The sequence below is a fragment of the Rhinolophus sinicus genome, linkage group LG04 (assembly GCF_036562045.2).
Source record: "Rhinolophus sinicus isolate RSC01 linkage group LG04, ASM3656204v1, whole genome shotgun sequence".
Lineage (NCBI taxonomy): Eukaryota > Metazoa > Chordata > Mammalia > Chiroptera > Rhinolophidae > Rhinolophus > Rhinolophus sinicus.
Window position 1 is genome coordinate 142,520,242 of NC_133754.1, and position 23,970 is coordinate 142,544,211.

Sequence of the window (23,970 nt, forward strand, 5' to 3'; positions counted from 1 at the left end):
ATCTGTCCATGTGGGACATTGCGGGAGGGTTGGTATTCATGCTCCATTCACCATTCTTACTCCACACCTACCAAGATGCTAACTTTAAAAAAAAAGAAAAAAAAAAAAAAGGGAGCTGTAAAGAAGCAAAAACAATTTGTAATCTTGTGTTTGACCATTTTTTAAAACTGTAATTCACATTGCTGGTCTAGCAAAAGTATTTGCCAGTTAATTAAATAGCCAAACCTTTGGAAATTATCTTGCTCTTCACTTTATATGAAGTATCTTTAAAAAAAAAAAAAAAAGCTATTAGAATCCAATGATATGAAATGTCCAGAACAGGCAAATCCATAGAGACAGAAAGATTAGTGGTTGCCAGGGGCTGGGGAGGGGGAAATGGGGAGTTACTATTTAATGGGCATAGAATTTCCTTTTGGGGTGATGAAAATGTTCTGGAACTGGATAGTGGTGATAATTGTACAGTACAGTGAATGTACTAGGTGCCACTGAATTGTACACTAGGGAATGGTTTAAATGGTAATTTTATGCTATTTGTAGTTTACTACAATAATAAATATATTATAGGAGAATAAAAGCTATTGGAAATGTTGGGTGGGCACTTGATGGATAATATATCTACGAGGAACTCTTAGAAACCAGTTTGAGCTCCCTATATAAGGATTACTTCTCACTTTAATGGCCTCCCTTGTGAAGCTCACTCCAGTAGAAATCAGTGGAAAGAGCTGGTTCTCAAGGGGTTAGTGTCTCATTTATTTGCTCAATGATTACTTATACATTGGGCACCAGAGTGAAGTTACCAGAAAGCTGGTAAAGCTTAGGTTTCAGGGCCCTTCCCTTGCATAGGCCCTGGGAAAACCCTTGAAAGGGGCCTTTTCACTATTATACCTATAATTTTATATTCTTTTCTTAGAGGTTGCCTAACTTGTAGACATACAGGCCCTTCAAAAACCTATTCTGACCTTGGCCAGACTAACTCCTGGGAGATATGATAGTAAGCAAATGAGGTATGAAGCCTGTCCTCTCTGACTGACAATCATTTCAATGGACAAGAGAAATATTAGACAAATATATGCACAAATAAACTCATAGTTGCAAGTTGTGGTAAATGCTATAAGAGAAATGAAGAGCGAACTCCGAGAGAGGACAGAAGAAAGAACGTAATATTGATTGGGGATTCAGGGAATCGCCTTCTGAGGGAAGTGGGTATTAGCTGGGAGTGTGGGAGCCATCCAGGCAGAGGGAACAGTATCTGTGAAGGCCTCAAGTTTGGAAAGAGCTGGACACTCCAGAGAACAGGAGGGTTAGTGTAGCTGCACCATGGGGAGGGGAATGGAGGAAAATGAAGTTAGAGAGGAAGCCAGGTCATGGGTGGAGCAGGCCAGAGTAAGCATTGGGGGCTTCATTATAAAGGAAATGAGAGCCACTGAAAAAATTTAAGTAGAGAAGAGAGAGGGATGAAATGTACATTTCAAAATGATTGTTCCGGCTATTGAGTGGCCACTTATATTAATCTCCTCAGGCTGCCACAGCAAAATACCACATTGGTGACTTGAACAGAAATTAATTTTCTTACTGTTCTGATAGCTGGGAAGTCCAAGATCAAGGTGCCATAAGGGTTGGTTTCTTGCGAGATCTCTCTTCCCGTATGTAGATGGAGGCCTCTCAGTGTGTCCTCACATGGCCTTTCCTCTGTGGATGTGTGCACATGTGGTGAGAAACATCTTTTGTGTCTCTTCCTTTTCTTAGAAAGACACCAGTCCTAGAGAATTAAGGCCCCACCCTTATAATCTCATTTAACCTTAATTACCTCCTAAAAGGCCCTATCTCCAAATACAGTCACATTAAGGGTTAGGACTTCAACATATGCATGGGTGGGGGTGGGGCAGGGGTGGAAGTGGATTGTCCATAGTTTGGTCTATAATATCACTCATGTGAAATAAGCAAAGAACTTTTTGCCAAATGAGTTAAATAATTGGGTGAAACTATATGGCAAAAACTGAGGCACCCAGAAGAAAATTGATGGGGGAGGAGCAGAAAAGGAAAAGAAAAATTGTAGGATACAGTAGGTCCTCCAATAATGTTCTTTTGTTCGATGCCATTTCATTATAATGTTGATGAGATGTCATAGTAACTTAACTCTTGTTTATATCAATTAGCTGATGGTAAAATTGGTTTCATTATACAAAGTCACAGAACTTATTGATGACATTATGTGAGGGCTTATTGTATTATTATTTTCTGTTCTATGTAGGCTTTCTAAGATACATAGATCTGTTTTAACGTTACCATGGGGGTGGTGGAACAGGTGGGAGGGGAGATCCTTGATTTTATTTTTCTTTGTGTTATTTAGAAAAAATACGGGAAGAATCTTCAGCTCTTCAGCACCTGGTCCATGTCATTAAAAACCTGTTCTTCACGGGCAGGTTTAACATATGACCAAGAGGGTATTCAGCTCTGCTTAGACACACAACCCTTCCACCCCCAGGGCTGCTAGGCCAGTTTGTAATCTCTCCATCTCCACTGATCACTGCAGCAATGAAGAAAGACCTGCTCTGAGCTTTACGTTCACTGTGTCTCAGTACTGGGTGTTCAGTCTCACTCAGCTGGTTGACCCATGGTCATGGAAAGTATGAATCCTAATTGATGACCAGAATCTGTGCAAATGCAGTTGGAAATCTGTACTTGTTCATAAAGTTTACTTAGAATTGGAGGTTTATTGGTAATAGAGTCACATAGGTATATTCTATTATGAAACCACAGAGAGTACAAAATGCTTGATCATTTAAAGCTTATGGAAACAGTCTTTTGACAAATTCCACTGCTTTAATGAAATTTTCTCACTTAATAATCCGGGCTAGATTATTTAAACGTTTCATTGCTGATGCACTGACTGCTTTGTCCTGTTTGCAGGGTATTACTTGCTGGCCAACACAAAGTTTACTTCTCAGCCTGGCTACATTGGAAGGCTCTATGGTTCCACCCTGCCGGGAAACTTGCAGTATTGTCTACGTTTTTATTATGCCATCTATGGGTTTTTAAAAATGAGTGACACCCTAGCCGTTTATATCTTTGAAGAGAATCACGTGGTTCAGGAGAAGATGTGGTCTGTGCTGGAGTCCCCACGAGGTGTTTGGATGCAAGCAGAAATCACCTTTAAAAAGCCCATGCCCACAAAGGTACGGTAGAACCTAATGTTGGTTGGGGATTCAGGGAATTGCCTTCGGAGGGAAGTGGGTATTAGCTGCACAGTCCTTTGTTCATTTGCAGTTGTGGGACTGGATTAGTGAATTTCTGTTTAATGATTTTCAACTGGTGATGTGTTCTTTTTCTTCCATTCAAGCTGACAGCCCCACGCTATCCCCAGCCATGCACAATTACATCCTTCGGTTCTTTTCAGTTTCTGTGTCTTGGAATCATGGCCACCTAGGGAGTATGCTTGTTGTTTATTTCTTAGATTCCCTGAGAATAGTCCAAAGACAGGGAATATGTGAACAATCCAAGTTCAACAGCTAAACTTTAGTGTGAAGCCACGGTCCTCTCTCTCTCTCTTTTTTTCTCTCTGTCTCTCTCTCTGTCTCTCTCTGTTTCTCTCTCATACACACACACACACACACACACACACACACAAGCAGACTTGCATCACACTCACACAATTAGGGATACACCAGAAATTAATGGAGTTTTGTTGTATTCTATACCCTGTTTTGCTAATGGTTTTAAAGGGGAGGAGGGTTATAATAAGTATTTCATTTGGCTTTCATTTATTTATTCATTCATCCATTTGCTTATTTATTCCTTTATTCAACCAGCATTTATTAGTCATATGCTCAGGGCAGGGGCTATAAAGATGGATGAGGCCCAGTTCCTACCCTTAAGGAGATCACAGATGACAGAAAATTCATATACAGATACATACATGAATAAGGAACTAACAACGTATCATCTCATTGCCTGATAGGAGGGCTTTATAGAAATATGGAGGATTGGTTCTACCAATTGGACATATAAAAAACAGTGACAAATAGAGGCTCTGCTGAGCTGGTGTTTGGAGGGTTAAGGTGTATATCATGCTGGATTCTAACTCCGGCCCCATCCATTTTACCCTCTCCCCCCATAGCCTCTACTCACAAACACATGGGTTGTTTAGGAATCTGCCCACTTCTTTAGAATGAGTCCCTGCTCTTACCTGACTCCCATGGAATGGAAGCAAGCCCCCCAGCAAATAAGGGTGCCCTAGAGAATTTGCTTGCTACTTCTTTGGCTGACCTCCAACCTTCCCAGCAACTGCACACTTCCTCCCCAACCACTTACGGGAAAATGGATGGAGACCCAGTGGGGGCAGGGAAGTTCTTATAGCCTCAGAAGGAACTACCCTGTTTCCCTGAAAATAAGACCTAGCTGGACAATCACCTCTTAATGCATCTTTTGGAGCAAAAATTAATATAAGACCCGATTTGTATTGTATTGTATTGTATTGTATTGTATTGTATTGTATTGTATTGTATTGTATTGTATTGTATTGTATTATATTATGACCTAGTCTTATACTATAGTAAAATAAGACTGGGCCTTATATTAATTTTTGCTCCAAAAGATGCATTAGAGGTGATGGTCCGGCTGGGTCTCATTTTCGGGAAAACACGGTAGTTATGGATTTGGCCCCAGTGCCTATGAAGAGGTAGTGCAGTTCAACACTACAAAACTCTGGACACATGTCTGAAGGTGGGCCATAGTTTTGGCAGGTCCCTGCTAAAGGAAACCAGCCCCTCAGAGAGTGAGAGACCATTTGACATCCACCATAGAGGCATGCATTAAGTAAGGCAGGAAACTAAAGTTTACTGACTTATGTAACCTATACAGGTAGAATTAACATACAAACAGTATTTCAGAGAAGGGATAAAATGAAAAGTCAGAGTTTCCCTTACCACTCCCTATCCCTGAACTCAAACTCCAATTCCACTTCTTTTTGTGATGCTTTTCTCCTTGGTTTTCTAATGGTTTCCTCTATAATTCTAAATACTGTGTTTCCACCTCCATTTCTTGATTGATTAACCTTAACGGTATTTGCTGACTCTCTGCTATGAAAGATAAGGAATTTAGCTTATTTATACCATTTCTTCTCCTTTTCTCTCTCATCCTCACGATTTCTAGTTATATTTTATTTTTCACTTTTCTGTCAGTTCCTTTTGTAACTTTAATCCACTTAACTGTCTATTTTTGGACCCATAAACTTTAGATCCTGTCTCTTAACATCCCACTATGTAAGATGAGTACATTTTTAACCCCAACATTTTCCTTCACCTGGGTGGCTTGCTCCACTTTTCAAAGTCTCTCAGCTGTACAATTGCTTTTATATTGTCATGGCTTATAACATTTACACTCCTCCAGTGAAGCCATCTGGCTTTGCCGATCGCTGGATTTCCCAGTGTGAGGCCCCTTGGCATTTGGAAAGAGGACAGTTCTACCTTTGTGGGGGCCATACCTCACATTATTGGGTTTTTTAACATCTACAGTTACTGCAAAAACCCAAATTATTTGCACACATTTCTCAATGACCAGAGATGCCATACCATCCTTGGATGAGAATCATTGCTCTATAAGTTGATTCTGAAATTGAAGTTACCAAGGGCACTTGCAATCCACTCTTGCTCCCCTCCAGTTTGTGCTCCCTGGGCAGCAGAGTTCTCATGAGGAAGCCCACCCCCCTGCAGAAACCCTTAAGTTTCCGGTTACTTGTAGGGAAAGGGCTCTGCATACTCTGGCATCAGTCCCCTCCCCAGCTTCCCCTCCAGCTCTCTCCATTCTAATTTCACTGCACAATCAGTTCCTGGAGCACACTGCTGTCTCTTACCTTGGGTCACTGCACACTGTTTCTTCTGCCTGGACTCCTCTTAATTCAATCAGGGTTTAAATTTCACTTCTACAGAGAATCCTCCTCTGGCCCCACTCCCCAGAATAGGTTAGGGTTCCCTGGGCCTCCTAGGTCTCCCCTTCGTCCTCTCAGAGACAGTATAACACAGTGAATAGGAGCATAGACACAGGAGTCTCTGGTTTGAAATCCTAATTCTACCATTTACTGGCTTTGCCATCTTAGTTTTTCTAATTGATGTATAATTGACCTTCATATAACTAATATAAAAATATTATATTAATGCATTCTATATTATTATATTTAACATAATATAGTAATTATAATGTATTATTAATACATTATATAATATTTGATACAATACAATTACAATATAATACATAATATAATATAAAATGTGATATAACTAACATTTTGTTAGTTTCAGGTATATAACATAACGATTTGATATTTGTATATATTGTGAAATGATCACCACAATAAGTCTAGTTAACATCCATCACCATACATAGTAACAAAATTTTTTTTCTTGTGATGACGACTTGTAAAATCTACTCTCTTAGCAACTCACAAATATGCAATACAATATTATTAACTACAGTCACCATGTTGTACATTACATCCCCAGGATTTATTTATTTTATAATTGGAAGTTTGTACCTTTTGATCCCATTGACCCATTTCCCCCACCTCCCACCCCTACCTCTGGCAACCACCAACCTGTTCTCTTGGGTTTTTGTTTTGTTTTGTTTTAGATTTCAAATATAAATGAGATCATACAGTACTTGTCTTTCTCTGTCTGACTTACTTCACTTAGTATAATGCCCTTAGCACAATTGTTACAAATGGCAACATTTCATTCTTTTTTATGGCTGAATAATATTCTCTTAGTCAGTTTTTTAATTTCTTTCTTTCTTACTTTTCTCATCTGTAACCCAAAACGTAGAAGGTACTTGGCACACAGTTGATGCTCAATAATTGCCTGTGGGGTGACTGTCCGGTTCTGACTTTTGAGCCGTGGTTGTTGTCTCTCATTAAAACCACCTGGGAAGCTTTTAAAATGCTGATGCCCAAGTTATTCATTGTCCATCTCTCTTCTCCCATAAAAATATAAACTTCATGAGAACAGGGACCTCGTCAGTCTTGTTTATTTCTGTATCTACAGCACCTAACACTGTGCCTGGTACAAAGTAGATCATCAGTAACATTTTGCTCAATAAATTTGGTTTAGACATATGTGGTCAGTGAATAAATAGAAGAATAATGAAAGAACAATGAAAATGAACAAATAAAAGAAAGAATGAGCGGACTTTCTAGGGCTGATAAGTGGCAGAGCTAGGATTTGGACCGTGGTCTATCCAATTTGGAAGCCTGCCTTTTGGTGCAGGTATCCTTTGGTGCTCAAAGTTTTTATTCTTGGGGAAGGCTTCCTATACGGCTGGAGAAAGTGAGGCTCCCCAATGGGCCTTGGGGCATAGACACCTTCTGTTTTTTAATTCTTATAACATTTAATTCTTATAACACAACAGGAGATAAAGTATCTGCTTTTAGTGCCCCTGGCATCCTAGAATGCACAGTAAGACTAACCCAAGGTCGTGTTGTACTAGAAGTGAGCACATAGGTGCAGAGCTATTCCTACTGTGGGGGAGAACCTTCCCTGCCTTTGTTTCATGTCCTCACCACGCCAGTCCTAAAGCCAGTCAAGTGTAATTAGTCAGAGCCCAACTCAAAGAAAGCAAATGGCAGCATTTTCACACCCATTCCCTTACTCAAAAGCCATGTAGTTGAATTTTGACCACACCTGGTACTAATTTTCACTGGTGGAAATGTTTGAAGATGTGTTTGACTATGGTGTGTGTTCAAGATAGTAACTGCAATAATCCCTTACATTTGCATTATTTGTTGGTATAACATGCTTTCATGAACATTATTTTCACCCGTCACATAGTTAGCATTTATGAAATGTAGGTGGAGAGAGAGAGAGAGAGAGAGAGAGAGAGAGAGAGAGAGAGAGAGAGAGAAGAGTGCTCATAAGGTTTCAAGGTAACATCTCTTTAGTACATTGATATTTCTACACCTTGATTTTTGCTGTGAAGTATTCTGTAAACTGAAAATCAGGTTAGAGTTAAACCTTTGTTTTAATACTACTAGACTTTCTTAATGAAATGGCTGCTTTTATACATCATGAACATCTGAAAATAAATGTTTAAGGTTTTAGAAACAATACGAAAGGGCAGGAATCATGAAATGGTTTTACTGATCTGTTTTTCCCCAGGATGTTACGAAATAGAGAGCAGGTAATCAAGAGTTACCTTGAGACTTTAGTACACTAGAGAGGATAGTAAGGAGAGGCAACAATTCACTCCAAAATGCTTTTCACTAAAAGCCAAATGTCAGGAGAGATTAGTGAGTCATCAGAAATTTCATAATGATAGAATGCTAGCCTTCATGTATTTAAATCCTTATTTTAACATTATGCTTGGTCACTGCAGCATGTATACTAGGTCCTGAAATATCTCCTGGCCTGAAGCTAGTTTTCTCTTTAACAAAAATCTTTACGTGGTCTATTAATTAGAAGCACTGAGAGGAACTCAATATTGTGTTCATTAAATATTTCTTTTGGAAAAAAAAGGTTAAATGGCCCATAAATGAGAGAATGACCAGGCATTCTGTTTCATCCAGTCTCGCTTAATGATCAGCTCAGCAGTCATTAATATCTTCACGGTAAATTCTTCTAAGTCTACATCTTTATTCTGTTAGAGGATTAAAAAAGCAAATAAACTTCAAAAGTCATTTATGGATTTGGAGAAAACCCCCATCTGGCCAATCTGAAAAAATTCAAATACATTTTTTTTTTTCACCCAGCAAGAAACTTTGGTCAGCATTTTTCAAGGTATATCTCATGGGGTACAAATTTCTTGAGTTGTTCCATTGAGAAGGGGTCTGTGGTCAAATGAACTGGGGAAATTTTGCATACTAGGTGTTTATTCTTCCATATACACATATGAAGATTCACAATGCATGATAACATATTAGAAACTCTGATAAGCTCTGTATTAAAGAATTTTATTTAAGGTGGCAACTCCCTCAGAGAACTTGACACAGAAACCTTGTCTTATGTGGCCCCTCTTAGCATTAATCTACTATCATAGCATCATAGTTCATGCATCATATTGAAGTTGTCTACTTGCCTGCCTATCTTCATTAACCAGACTGTAAGCTTCTGGAGAACAGAGATCCATGTTTTATTTTATTTATTTTTTTATTTCTAATGTGAACACAATTTCTGGAACAGAGTGGTTACTCAGTAGTTAAGAAAGAGAACTGAACTGTCAATAAACGTGTGTTGATGGCAAGGAAGAATAACAAAAATCGATCAAAAGAAGATTATGTGTTTCTGCCTTTGGGGTATATAAACTATAATCTCTTATGGCCCCACACCTGAGCAATTTCTTCTGCATGAAATTTCAGTGTGAACCCTTCAAAGCAAGAATACCCAGCTGGTGTTGATATAAGGACACCAAGTCTGGTTTGGGGCTTTTTATGATAACACTTATTAAAACCAAAAACTGTGATTCTTCCCTTTGAAAAAACTTCCCATGCTTGCATCATGGCAGTTTCCTATACCCAAAGACCCATGTGAGATTTCACCAGCCCTCTCAATTTTCCTCATCATTTCCCTGTCACCCGACACAGCTTTTCCCAGCCTTCATTCAGTCTTTCGACAAGGATGTGCTCGCTCTGCATCACACTCTCTCCTCCCCCAGGTTCTTCTGGCTTCTTCCACCTTGGTCCTCTTAACTCCTGGGAATCCTCAGCAACTCATTCCATCTTCTTTTACCTGGGTTTCTCAGCACAACTGAAGAAAATAAAACTAATCTCTGTGCCCTCCATGTTGCAGGGAAAGCCTTTTTATTCATCTCATCTCTAGTTGACTTCCCATCTCATACCCCACTCAGATGTTCAGATCCATTTCACTCACAAGTTTCCAACTTGATTCTCCCTGCCTCATTCCTAGGATATGACCTCATGGGTTCATCTCCCAAAAGGATGAAGGCATTCAACACAAGCCCCTTCAATTCTGTTCCTTTCTGAATCGTCACCTGTCTCTGTCGCTCGATGAATCTCACAAAGGATGTAATATTATTCTTGCTCTTAGTCAAAATCAACCCATCCATCCAATGAGATGCATTTGATTTCACCCTCCTTCCTTCTCTGGGACCTTATTTCTTAAATTATTCTCTCTCTCATAAATCTTCAGTCTCCATTAGTCCTTTCCACACTGCCACAATATGTTGGTCACACAAATGAACAAACCTTCCTTTCACCTTTGTACTCATTTGAGCTGCCCCCCATCCCATTCCTGTAGTATTCAAACTTCTGGAAAAATGTTTCATTTATTGTCTATTCTCCAGTGCAGTTTCTCATTCCAAAAATCCTCACTTTCTGACCTCTGCCTTTCTCCCCGAGTGCTTTGTCAAAGGGTTTATTTATCGCATTGGTCTTGCTGCGGGAATCATCATGTCTGAGAAAATGCTATCCTTCTCTCAAAGTCCATCTCAAGCACCCCTTCCTCTTCAAATCTTTTGTAAGTCATTAACTTGTATTTTACATGTTAGAATGAGATTTGTGTCTGGAATAGGAAGACTTGGCTTTACGTCTTGAATCTGACATTAACTATATAGATCAGATTGTCATGTAACCTCTCTATGAAATAAGGACCTGTTTTAAGATGACCGCTAAGCCTCTTCTACCTTCTATTTTATTTTTAGGGGTCTTAATGTCAGGAACTGTCTGTTGGTATTATGCAGCTCTGTCCTTGTGGATAGCTTTCTCTATTTCTTTATTTCCTCTTACAATTATCTCCTTTTAGGAAAAAAACATATCAATGAAATTTAAATCTGTGATTTGGATTTCGCTTTTAAAATCTTCCTTTTAACTTTGTCCTTTAATAGTGAAAATGAAACTAGATGTAAAATATCTAGGGTTCTGAAATTTTTAAAGGCAGTGCTTAGAAGTTCATCAAATAGAAGAGCAAGTCTAGGAAATTTCTAGAGAGAGTTATGAATAGGTGACTATTTAATAACAAGATATCTGGCTATGAAAGGATTAAAGAACCAGAAAACCAATGTATAGGCAAGATACATGAGAGATCATCTTCCTGTCACATTTCATGATGTCTGGGAACACTCGGGAAGAGCTGCTACAGGATGCTACTGCCCCAGCATAATTAAAGCAAGGCAGCTGAGTACAAAGCAGAAATAGCAAGATCATTAATTACTGACAAGATAATCAATACATTATAGAACAAATTAGAGTGGTTCCGTACACAGAGCATGGAAAATTATACTGTTAAGTGGAATAGATTTTGATGTAAAATTAAATAGAGGGGCTAAGTATGGAAAAGGAGCCTATTCTTGAGTTTTTCAAGTTACACTCAGTATCGGTTGTCAGTCCCGGATTTCTAAATTGCTTTAAATATGAGTAAGGCAAGGTTGAGATAACTCTGGTTTTTGTTCTTTTTATTTCCTTTCAGGTATTTGTTGAGGGCTTCTGCATTTCATGTCAGCTTATGGGGAAATGACTGGAAAGACTGGTTAGCACCACTGGTAGTTGCTAACATTCAGTTTACACAGGTGTAGTGTTTATGTCAGTGCATTCCTTCATGACTTTCCAGAGGAATTAATTTCATGGAATATTGCTGATTATCACATTTGTCCTCCCAGCACCATTGAGATAGCTGAAAAAGAAAGAATAGGCATTCTTTCCCCATAGTTTTATTAATAAATGTAATTAAACAAACATTTATTCCAAGGATTGCTTATGAACCTGAAAACACGACTTCCCACCACCCTTCCAAATTCCCAATTGTTTGAGTATTTCACAGCCTTAAAATAGCTACAGTGTTAGGGATTCTTTTCCTAAGTTTTATTGGATGGGGCACCATTATATTTTGATACTCACATTGAGTTTCTCTAGGGATCTTCTTGTTTTCTCAGCTCATAGACCAGGTAGCTACTTCTGAGCTCAAAGACTTGGTACAATAAGCTTAATTCACTTACTTGGAAATTGACAATTCACACGTTAATACTCTCCACTTTCACCCAGGAAATAATACCTTATTTCCTTTTTCATAGATATTCCCATCTTTTTCTCCTCTTGTATGACTTTCTGTGGCCATTTTCTGCTGTTTTTTTTCAGTATCTACCCCTAGTAGTCTCTCTCCAGGCAGTCCACAAGCCAGCTCCCTGTGACATCACCCACCATACCACTGATGGGCCACGAGCTTCTATTTTCTGTCCAGTGTCAGGTTACATGTGTATCTATACAATGCTCAAGGATGCATTACTATTTGTTGCTTGCCTATTTCATCTCAGTCTTCAAACCAAGACATTTGGTTCTCCCTTAGTTTCATCCTCCAAGTAATGATTGCCTAATAGACATACCTGAAAAAAGGCAAATGTGAAGACAGGAAAGAAAGGTTGCAACATATATGACAAACTTAATACAGTTATTATATAAATTTACTCTAATAAGTCAATAAGCAAAAGGTGAACTAACCAATAGGAAAGCAGACAATGGATATATTTAATATAATATTTATAATATATATAATATATATACAATATATGCTATATATATAAACCACTTTCACATATATAAAAAATAAATACTACTGGAAAATAAATGTACAAATGTATCCAAACCCATTCATAATCAAAAACTTAAAAATTAATAATGCATTAAGTTTTTTATTTATCAAATGGATAAAGATCTTTTTAAAATATAATAATCTAGAGTGTGATGTTTGTATTGATAGCTATACTCATAATATATACTGTTTATATTGTTCTGTTTACTAATTAAAAAATAAATCTTTCACTTTGGACCAAAAAATATATATGTAATGTATAATATATAATATATAACATATTATTTCACATTTTATATATATATATAGAAAATATGTATATGTACATATGAGTTATATATATGAACACTTAAATATATATAATATTTTTATATAGATATAAAACATTACCCCAGAGAGGTGAGGATGCAAGGAAATAAGGATTCTCATAATCTTTAGTGTGAGGGTAAATTGATGTAATTTTTCTAGATGACATTTCAATTATATGTATCAAAAAAAAGTCCCCAAAATGTATACCTTTTGGCATAACAATTGTACTTTTAGGGGTTTATCATAAGGAAACAATCATGGTTATGCACAAAGATTTAACTACCAATATTCATCACAGCAATATTTGTAACATTGAGAAATTAGAAACTGCCGAGTTATCTATCAGTAGGGGATGATTATGTCAGTTGGGACAATAGCTAAAATGTTATATAAGCTTTAACCATAGCTCTTCAAGTCAAGGATCTACACTTTACCTTTGGAATCAATGAAAATAAGGCCAACAACTGTCTCTATGTCTCAGACAAGTGTAGAGCAAAGTGAGTATTCCTGCTTGGGTATTAGCAGGGCACTACTAAAGTATCTGCTGTCTTCTCCTGACCCAGGAGAAATTCATCTGGAGCTGGGGTCAGCTCTTGAGGGTCAAGACAAACATCAAGGTTTTTCCTTTTTTGCTGTTTATTGATTGCATTCTGCATGTCTTCTGTGAGGATTGACATTTTTATATCTCCATCCAAGTGACCCGTAACAATAGTGCTGTATTATGATGTCCATCCTTGGACTTGACAATCAAACTGGTCCTTGCATTACATTATGTTAGTCAGGAAAGTATTTGACCAGGGATCTTCCCTAAGGGAGGTAGACCAGAGATAAACCGTATTGTATGTCCATGCAACATTGTTTTTTTTCAAGACACCTGCCCCCTGAAGAGAGTACGTAAAAATCAGGGAGACAGTCAAGTGTAATTTCCTTCAGTGATAATGAAAGGTTTATGGAATAATTATATATAATAGCATCTTCATTATTAGGTTTGGAAATAGACTCTAAACGCTGAAAATGATACCATCTTACCTTTTTCTAATGTTCATTTTTTTCAGAGGCTTTTCAATTTTATTTTCCATTTGGATCCTCAGTATTAATTGTGCGGGATTAAATTATCTGTGCCCCACAATGAGAAGAGCATAATCTCAGCAGTCGGATAGACCTTGCTCCCAAAAAACAAGGAAAGAGAGTGAAAATGGGTGCAAATGTAGATAAGGTTGTAGGTGTGGATGTGGAGATTTGAGGGAATTCTTTCCTATGAGCCTAAATTTTCAGTATGGAACAGGAGGTAGGGTCCTCAGCTAATGGAAAGTAGGACATCACTGAGGTGAGTGCCCACCTGCTATGGAGGGAAGAAGTTACCAACTGAGAGAAAAGATTTCAGCATTTGCCATTCCTGAAATTCAGCCAGGATCTATGTAAGATTCAGGTACTGGTATCAGGTGACCAAAAACTCTTCATAAACAGACATAAGGCAAAATGATAGGAAGCTGGCTGTAAACACAAGTCAAAGACATGTTTGGTCCACTGCTATTAATTGGGGAAGTTTCAAGCCTTTCAGAATTATATTTTAAACCACCTAAACCAAAAGGAGAAAATGAGCAAGTTGATAGAATGACACACGCTCTGTTGGAGATTCGGAATGTGATGTTCACGGCTGGGTGTGCAGCTGGGTGTGGCCTTGGGCTTATATCACAGGGTCTCTGGGCCTTTTCCTCATTCTAAAAAAGGATTCTGAGGTCTCTTCTGGAATCTTCCTGAAGGATTCCTGATTCTGAGGTCTCTTCTGGAATCTTCCCCTCCTTTACAGTGACCAAAAGATCTGAAAATAATGGAGATTTCTGAAATCAATGAGTTGAGAGATCTGGATAGTAACCAGCTATTAATCTGGATATTAGCTAACAAAATAGCAAAGAAAAACTTGGACTGTAGATCTGCAAGTCTACCTACCACTGTGTTTTTTCTACCCCAGAATGGAAGGCTCCCATGAGCAGAAAGACTCACGCTGAAAGAAGCTGGAAGCAGGTCAATCTTTGTTGCTTGCCAAAGCCAAAAGCTGAATTAAAGCAGATGAGACTTTAAAAAAAGAAAAAAACAAAACATATGGGGCTTTTAAGAACGAAAAAAGTGTTGGTCAGTTAAAGACATTTAAAAACACGTCATTCTGCCTTTTGTGGGATCGGAAGACTTAATATAGTATCTGCAGGAGGCATGCTGTTACAATTTAGCAACTATTTCCTAAAACATGGCTGTCTAAAAATGCTAAAGTCTCATACTCATTTTTCTAGATAAAGCTCCCCTCAGCCTATCTTTTAGGGATCTGTGAAAATGTTATCCTTTTAGCCAAGTGTCTTAATATTAGAATTTTTGTTTTGTTGTACTTTGTGTCTTTGTATTTTAAAAATTCTATTACAACTTAATGTGTCAATCAGTTAAATGAATGCAATTGCATTATATAGTATATCCTGGAATGGTGTCAATACCCGTTAATGAAAAGCTCTGGATTGTCACTAACTGGATTATAGTAATTTTGTGACTAATTATTCCAACTACTCTGTAGTTGCCACATCCAAATTTATATGCACGAGTGATGTCAAAGGATTTTAACCTCATCAGAAGAAAAGTTAAATTTAATCCAGAATCAATCCTCTGGTAAATTGCTGAGGTCCACCGCTTGGAAGAGCCTAGCTAGGTTTGTTTTGTGAACATGGGTACTTTATGGTATTGTTGGCATGGAATTGAAATGTTCCTGTGGGAAGTTAGAAGGCCATTTCTGCAAACTGTCACTCACATACTAATTATAGGCCTACTGGGGCTATGTAGTTAATGAAGTAGGTGGTGGACTAACCCAACAATCTGGCCAACTAACTATGTATATCCAGCAGGCCATGGAAACTACTATAAAAGACACTGAAAGGAAAAAGACTGAAAAACCAGTTCACATAGCTGGTGTTTAGTTCTTGAATACAGACAATCCTTTTTAGCTGTACAACAAAGGTTTGTGGTTGTATATTCCACAGCTCCCTACAAAGCTTGATTTCCTCCCTCCCTCAGCAAAATCCTATTCATTGTGTTGGGAAGCCCTTAAACTATGAGACTTTGTAAAGTTAAAATCAGTAATCCTAATTTTTAAAAAAAAATCCAACCTGACTTGGTTTGGGGAAATAAGTTCCTGACATATCTGTTTCTCTACTTTTTCTTCCCTAGGTGCTTTACCTGGGAACTTGTATGGACTTTTACAGGTCTAGGGGTGGTCTAGCAGGATAGCCCCTCTGACTAACACTGTGTGGGTTTCTATGCAGGCCCTCTCACAACCCCACTGCTTTCCCTCCCTGCCACCACAAAAACTTTGGGAGAGAGTTAAAATTGTATACTCTGAGGAAAGTTTGCTCAGTTACGTTTTAGGATCTCCTGCTTGACAGTATGTTATTTTGAGGGAGTAAATCTTTTTTTTTTTTTTTGAAACGGAGAAGGATATAAACAAAGAAGAGATTCTTTTGCCCTGCGACTATGCAGTTTTCTGAAGGAAATTGGAGCAGTAAAACCTAATGATCTCTGGGATGATTACTCAGTTTGAGTGGTAGTGCATCCCCCGTGTCTTTTTCTTCCTTTGCCTGTTATTTCTAGGGCTTTAGGATATTTTGTTGTTTCTTAGAACCACCACCCAGTGATGTGCAGAGGAAGAGAAAACTACCTCAGTCAGTCCACTTTTAAAACAAAACAATCATCCTGTTCTGACCAGGAAGAATAAATAGGTTGAAATTGGCAGTGAATCCAAAACTGAGGGAACAAATCTGAGAGTGCCCAGCACAGAGACGCCACAGAATAGGAATTTAGGAAGTAGGGTTTCATCATCGAACAGCAGTTTTCTGCCACCCTTGACCAGTAGTTCTCAACCAGAGGAGATTTTGCCATATACACCAACCCCAGGATTTTTGGCAATGTCTGAAGGAGACGTTTTTGATTGTTATGACGTGGCGGGTGATACTGGTATCTAGTAGGCAGACACCAGGGTTGATGCTTAACATTCTACAATGCATAGGGGCGCCCCCACAACAAAGAATTATCAGGCCCGAAATGTCACTAATGCTGAGATTGGAACACCCCACTATAGATAAATTAGCACGTGCAATTTCTACTTTTAGAATGATAAAAAGTTAAGTACTATTATTGATCCTTCCTTGACTAGATTTAAAATTATTTGTTTGCAAATTATTTATTTATACAGCTCTCTGTTCACTACTTATCTGTATTTCCAAAATTAATCTAGGTAAGTTTCCTCAACAAGGAATACTTGCTATCAAAACAAAAATGTTAATGTATCACCAGTACCTAAACACTGGAACCTTTAGTACACAGAAACAAATTGATTTACGTACATCTAGTTTGTCCCTAACTTTCAGAGATTTGCATAAAATCAGGAATACCTGCCTAGGGGATATCATTTTACTTTGTCCTCTTCTTCTTCCCTATCAAATAGATATTATACATTCAAGTTGCCTAAGATTTTTTCCCCCCAGTTTAGAGATATCCCACTTGCTTTGAGATACGTCTTGCCTAAAATGAAATGAAATAAACATTCTTTTTTTTTTTAAAAGATCTATAAATAAACAAGAGGATAATCCCTCAGGAATTTAGACTATGGCCAATTCCAGCTTATCACATTCTTAACTGGACCCAGGGACAGAGTTCTTCAGAACAGACCAAGATGTTTGCCTTTCTCTTTGACTTGTGTCAACCAGGCCCCATCATCAGCTCCGCTTGCCCTGTCACCAGCTACCCTAAAATAACCTCTCCACCTCAAGTAGCCCTCACAATGTAGGATGGTGGCGTAAGAATAGAAGTTGACATTGTCAGCATTAATTGCAGGGTGGAAAATCCAATGTGTTAGACCAAATAGCAGATCTTGTCATGTTTCTTTTGTGTTGGAATGCTTATAGACAACTGCCAAACAGATTTGAGGTTTGATGCCATAATTCAAATATAGCCCATAGCTGACTGACTTTGTGGACCTTTTATCAGAGAGAACATCATGTGGTCTGGCTAGTATTCTACCTGTGGGAAGAGTTCTCCACTAGAACAACCTAATGGCCCATAGTTATCCAGAACATTTTTAGCATTTTCACTTTACCCGCTGTGGCAGTTCACAGATTGTTTGGAATGTACAAAAAAACTCAGGAAGTTCTAGCCAATGGAACATTATGCAGTGAGGAAATGTGATACATCTGTTGTGTCCAGTTCAGTTGGCCACTAGCTCTACATGGTTATTGAGCACTTGAAATATGACTAGCGTGACTAAAGAAATGAATTCTTAATTTTAACTTAAATAGCCACATGTCCTAGTAGCTATCATAATAAACAATGCCAGTCTAGGAAACACACAATCAGTATTATATATATTAACCATAGATATCATGATTCCTGTTTTGTTTTTTAAAAAAAATAAATAAATATAACAAAATTATAGAATGTCTGTAAAATAAGGGGAAATTCTGTTTAATATCCCTGATTTCATGAGCCTAACATAATTGTTATAAATTTGGTAAATTTTCAGGGGTTTGTTTCTATGTATTTTTAGATGAGTTAGATATAATTTTATCTTATTTTGTTATTATAATCAGCTTTTTTCAGTTAACGTTATGAGAGGAATGTATTTCTGCACTACTAAGTAATATTTACAAGTTAATGATTGCTTATTTCTTATATTGTGGTACCACAGTTTATTTATTTCCTCTATTATTGGAATTTGGGGTTGTTTCATTTGTTTAGTTTTATGCTGTTTAGTATAATGTTGTAGTAAATGTATGGAAGCATGTAAATATTTCTTCTCTTTAGAATACATTTACACGCCAAATGTCTGAGTCTTATTCAGGTCATAATTTACATGGTGAATCATTTTACTACCACAGATTCATTTTGAAAAAGTACTTTTCACTGTTATTGTGAAAAATAGACTTTAAAGCTGCCAAAATGATAGAAAGCCAAGACTTTTCTCTCTGCAGCACAATTAATTCAATAAATTATGAGACGATTGCTATTCCTTCCCATATAACAATAGAAATTGCTGATAAAATGTAACTGCATTCATGGCTGATGCCACAGACCTTTGCTTTGCAAATGAGGAATAATTTCCCAGGCATAAATTCTGCAAGTAAAATATTTTACATGTTCAGATAATTCCTAGAATCTCTAAAGATGAGAAAATTAACAGAGGTTAAAAATTTTTATTTTATTTTAATTTATATAGTTATATATTGTTATATCTTCAAATTTATCTTTTTTATAATTTAAAGTAATAGGAATACAGTTCAAGTAAACTTTCACAGATCTCGGCTTACGACATTTTATATTGTGCATACTGGTAAACTGTCACATGATTTAAAATTTTCTTTTTAGATAGTATCTATATTCTGATGGCTCTGATCATGAAAGAACAAAGGGTTCCTACTAATAACATAGATAAATTGAAGATATAGCATACTGAATATTAGAACCTAAAAAATAAAATGTTTTCATTATTTATAATTTGTGTTTTAGTTTCTGTTACATCACCCTTTGTCTTTGAATTATGATTTGTATTTGAGAGATTGAACATAGACTGAAGGACCTTGTGCTAATTAAGCATTAGGTTATACATGGAAAGCAGCATTGTAAACCACAAAGTACAGTGAAGATCTAATATAAGTGTTTTGAAAAGTGCTCTCTGCTCATCCTATTTATGAAAAGTAGACTCAAAAATTGGCCTAGTGGAAAGAAATCCAAGACTTTTCACTCTCTCTCTTGTGCAATGAATTTAATAACTTATGGTATGGATTAGTTTTTCCTTCACATAAAACAGTAAATGTTTGGTCTGATAAAATAATTGTGTTTAGGGCTTTTATTAGCCATACCATCCTAGGGATATATTAATAGATTTTTTTTGTTTTGGAAATGGAATGTAAGTCCCCAGATGGGACTTTGTTCCCAATATAAGTAAAGCACAGTGCCAGAAGTCATTTCCAAAAAATCAGTAGTGTTTGTACTGAAAATGTTTGTTAAGTGCTTAGAATACCATCAACTCTGTATGCTCTTTTTGGATTATCTGGGGAAAATACTTAAACCCTGATGGATTTTTTTCTTTGCCATCCAGTTCACCTCTTGCTTTCCTCTCTCAATTCTTTAAAGAACGCAAACTAATTTAAGCCTTAGTATACACAATAAGCCATTCTGAGCTTGACTCTGCTTTACAAAAATAAAAGGAGTAACTCCAAGGTCATATATAAATGGTTAACCATTCGTCATGCCACTGTGATCTATTGTTCATATGGCAGTGGTGTCTGTCATTTCTTTATGCATACCTGTAGTGCCAAGTAAATCCCAGGTTGTAAGAGCTTCCCATTTTTCAGTTAACAGAACTTGTGGTTTTATTTTTCTGAATTGCAGGTGGTTTTCATGAGCCTGTGCAAAAGTTTTTGGGACTGTGGCCTTGTAGCCCTGGATGACATTACAATAGAATTGGGAAGCTGCTGGTTTCCAGGTAAGATGGCCATCATTTCACCTCTCTTTGTCTCCTTGTCCTATAAATGACATTTCCTGTTTCTTTAAGAACACACTACATACATTTAATTTGTGCTAGTTTACCCTTTTCTTTTCTTGCCAGGCGTGCCTTTCTACAGAGCTGTGTAGTAGGCTTTGGAATTTAGAAATGAAGACTTAAATGCAATGTGTGACTCTGTACATAAAACTTAATCCCTGTTTCCTCATCTGTAAGAGAGGTAGTAACACCTACCTGAATATTGGGGAAAATATATATAAATGACCTGGCACAAAACAGTACTTTAAAAACAAATACCGCCCATTATAATTACTATTGCTATTTTTATTGTTGTCTTACACAAATACAGATTTTTAAGCAATATTTATGAAATTGTTATTAGGTAGATACTTGACTAAACATACTTTTTAAATGATAATAAAATAAATATTTTCTAAGTAAGTTAAATGACAATGGAACAATGGACCAAGCATTGATGATAGTGACAAAATAAAGATGGTGGCTATGTGTCGGACATTATACATAATGAGAAAATGGTGAATGCCTCAACCCAGATTGTTGGTCTGTATCTTTTAATTACCACTGTATTTTAAATCATGTGATGTCTATTTCTTTAAAAAAAAACCAAAAAACAGGAAAATTATGGTAGCGATCTGACACTGGAGAATAATTTCCATGTTTAATTAAAAGACAACTAGTTTATAGTCCCTTCATTTGCAAGGTACTGCAACGACAAAACAAAGAACAAGATAAAAATCTCTACACAGAAGGTGTAGAAAAGGGAATGAAACTTCATTAGCTTGTACTGTATGTAAAATAAAATGAAGGGAAATAATCATCATGCCAGAAAAATAAAATAGAGCCTACTTACTAGAGAAATGTGCTAAGAATCTGGATAGAAGGTACCACCAATTTCAGCCAAAGGAGAACTGCCCAGTAAGTTGGGAGGTGGCACCTTTCTAATAATAATGATTATTAAAGTTATTGAAGATGGCATCCAAAGACATAAAATTTGTTTCTGAAAATGGAATATGTGGCCCCAGGTAGCAAAACACCAAGTTTTAATATTTATTTAGCTGATATTTATTGAGAACTTCATGTTCTAAATACTTTACACATATCATCTCATTAAATCCTCACAACCCCATGAGGTGGATGCCATTAATACCCCCACATTACAGATAAAAATGCCGATGCACAGAATAATTGAGTAATCTGCTCCATACAAATTAAGCTATGCCTCCAGATGCCCATTTAGTTCTCTTTCATTCTTCCCCTTATGCAAAGGACTTGTTCTGAGGACTCCCTTCATTCATCCTGAATTTCTGAAGAAAGCTCCTGCATTACGCATTTTATTATTTCCCATATTTCCATAAAGGCAGTATACCACCAATTTTCAGAGCTTTGTGAGCTCATTCACGCAAGTAAATTCACAAGTCAGAGAAGGTTTCTTTCTTAAAGTATCCCAACGCTTTCGGATGTAGATTTTGGATGCAGGATCCATGTGGAAGTCCAGACTCTAGCTGGAGGCAAAGAGCTTGGCATTGGTGGTCTGCGTCTCTATACGCATGGCACATGGCCAGACAACACGCACACGTGCAGAGTGGGCTGTCAACGAGCCACAGAATACATATTCGTTGGCAGTGTCTCACAACACCTGCTATTTCCTTGCAGAGAAACTCCCACCTACTCCTGGAGAGTGTACTTTTGAACAAGATGAATGCGCATTTACTCAGGAGAGAAGAAACCGGAGCAGCTGGCACAGGAGGAGGGGAGAAACTCCCACCTCATACACAGGACCAAAGGGAGACCACACTACTGGGGTAGGTGAGTTACGCCACGTGGTGCTGTTTCCAAAGGAAACCTAAAACAGCATTCTAGAGGTAGTTACTGCATTTTGAAATGTGTAAATTTATGTCTTGTGTCTAGAATGTACCACACGCTCGCTACCCACAGGGATAGATCATTCAACATGTGCCTTTAAAATCGTTCTTTCCATTTACTACGTTGCTTATGTATCTTGCTGCAAAGAATATTTAAATGGGCTTACGACGAAAAATATGCATACAAAGATAATTTAATTAGAAGTAGATTTTTAAAAAAAAGAATGACAGAAGTAAAAATAAGTAAATAAATGGTGCTCTAAACTAGAGCCAGGACCGAGGCCTAGCATAGAAAATGTAGTGGCAGGCAGGGGAGGAGACATGCACACTTGACTCTACACTTTCTAGCAGCTGAAACAAATATGGAAAACTCGTCTGTTCATACCCTTAATGATTTTAATTGTTGCCATTTGTTGAGATGCTTAATCAATTTAGGTAACTATTCTACGTGAATTAGAAAATAATGTATATTTTGTTGTTGTTGGGTATAGTGGTCTATATATGTTTATTGAATCAAGCTTGTAATCATCTTCCTTTTTTCTATATTTTTACTGATTTTTTAAAATCTGTTCAGTTGAGATGTATATTAGTTTCCCATTAAGGTTGTGAATTTGTTTGTTTCTGCTTTTGGTTCCATCAGCTCTTGCTTGTATATATTAATTTGGACCTATGTTATTAGGCATATACAAATTTATAATCATTATACCTTCCTGGTGACTAAACCATTTTCTTAGTATAAAATGTCCCCCTTTATCTCTAGTAATGATTCTTATTTTAAAGTCTGCTTTGCGTGATAGTTTGCTTCACCAGCGCTGTTTACTAGTGTTTATGTTTCTTTCTTCATTATTTAACTTTCAAACTTTCTGTGTACTTTGTTTTTAATGTGGCTCTTATGTGTGACAATCGTTGAGTTTTATACTTTATCCAGCCCCACAGTCTTATCTTTTAATTGGAGTAGTTTGATCATTAATATTTAATGTTGTTACTGATATATTTGGATTTATATTTACTTTATTATTCTAATTTCTCTTCTATTAGCTTGTTTATTTTTTACATTATTTTACTAGTATTATTCTTTGAATGGTTACTATACTATTTGTCTTGCATTTTATTTCTGTATATTTTTATACCCCAAAAGATATGAATGGGTTGGTATTATTTTATATTTCTTCATGTATTTCCCCCATTCCATTAGTCTTCATTCCTTTCTTAAATTTCATGTTTCTCTTTTGAATTATTTTCATTTGTAGGAAATGTTTTTCTTCTGCCAGAAGTATTTTCTTCTGCGTCTAGTGTTTTGTTTTGTTTTGATGTTAGTGTTTTTTCATTTGTTTGGGGTTTTTTTGCTTTTGTTTCTTTTGGTGCAAGTCTGCTGATGATGAATTTTCTGTTTTTGTTATGGGAATGTCTTTACTGTCTTTTATATTTAAAGGATATTTTTGCTGAGAGTAGAATTCTAACTTCATCATCAGTTTTTAAAATCAGACATTTAAAGATGTCATTCAATTGTCTTCTGGCTTCCATCATTTCTTTTGAGTCAGTTGTCAGTCATACTTTGAAAGTATACTTTTATTCTCTGGATGCTTTTAATATTTTCTCTGTATGTTTGGTCTCTAGAGATTTAGAATGATATGCATATGTGTAGTCTTCTTTGTAGTTATTTTGTTTGAGGTTCATTAAACTTCCTTAATCGTCAGGTTGAAGTCTTTCATCACTTTTCAAA

General features: G+C 36.9%; 1 protein-coding gene across 2 annotated transcripts in view; it reads left to right on the forward strand.

Moving 5' to 3' along the window:
• Window positions 1-23,970, forward strand: part of MAMDC2 (MAM domain containing 2) — a 132,942-nt gene that overhangs the window by 89,220 nt on the left and 19,752 nt on the right. The window contains exons 9-11 of one of the 2 annotated variants that reach the window (XM_074330547.1): window positions 2,911-3,176; window positions 20,253-20,346; window positions 22,039-22,187. In XM_074330547.1, coding sequence (XP_074186648.1) covers window positions 2,911-3,176; window positions 20,253-20,346; window positions 22,039-22,187 — 509 coding nt within the window. Of the gene's footprint in view, window positions 1-2,910; window positions 3,177-20,252; window positions 20,347-22,038; window positions 22,192-23,970 lie in introns of both variants that reach the window. The other variant, XM_019730591.2, reaches the window with a different exon arrangement.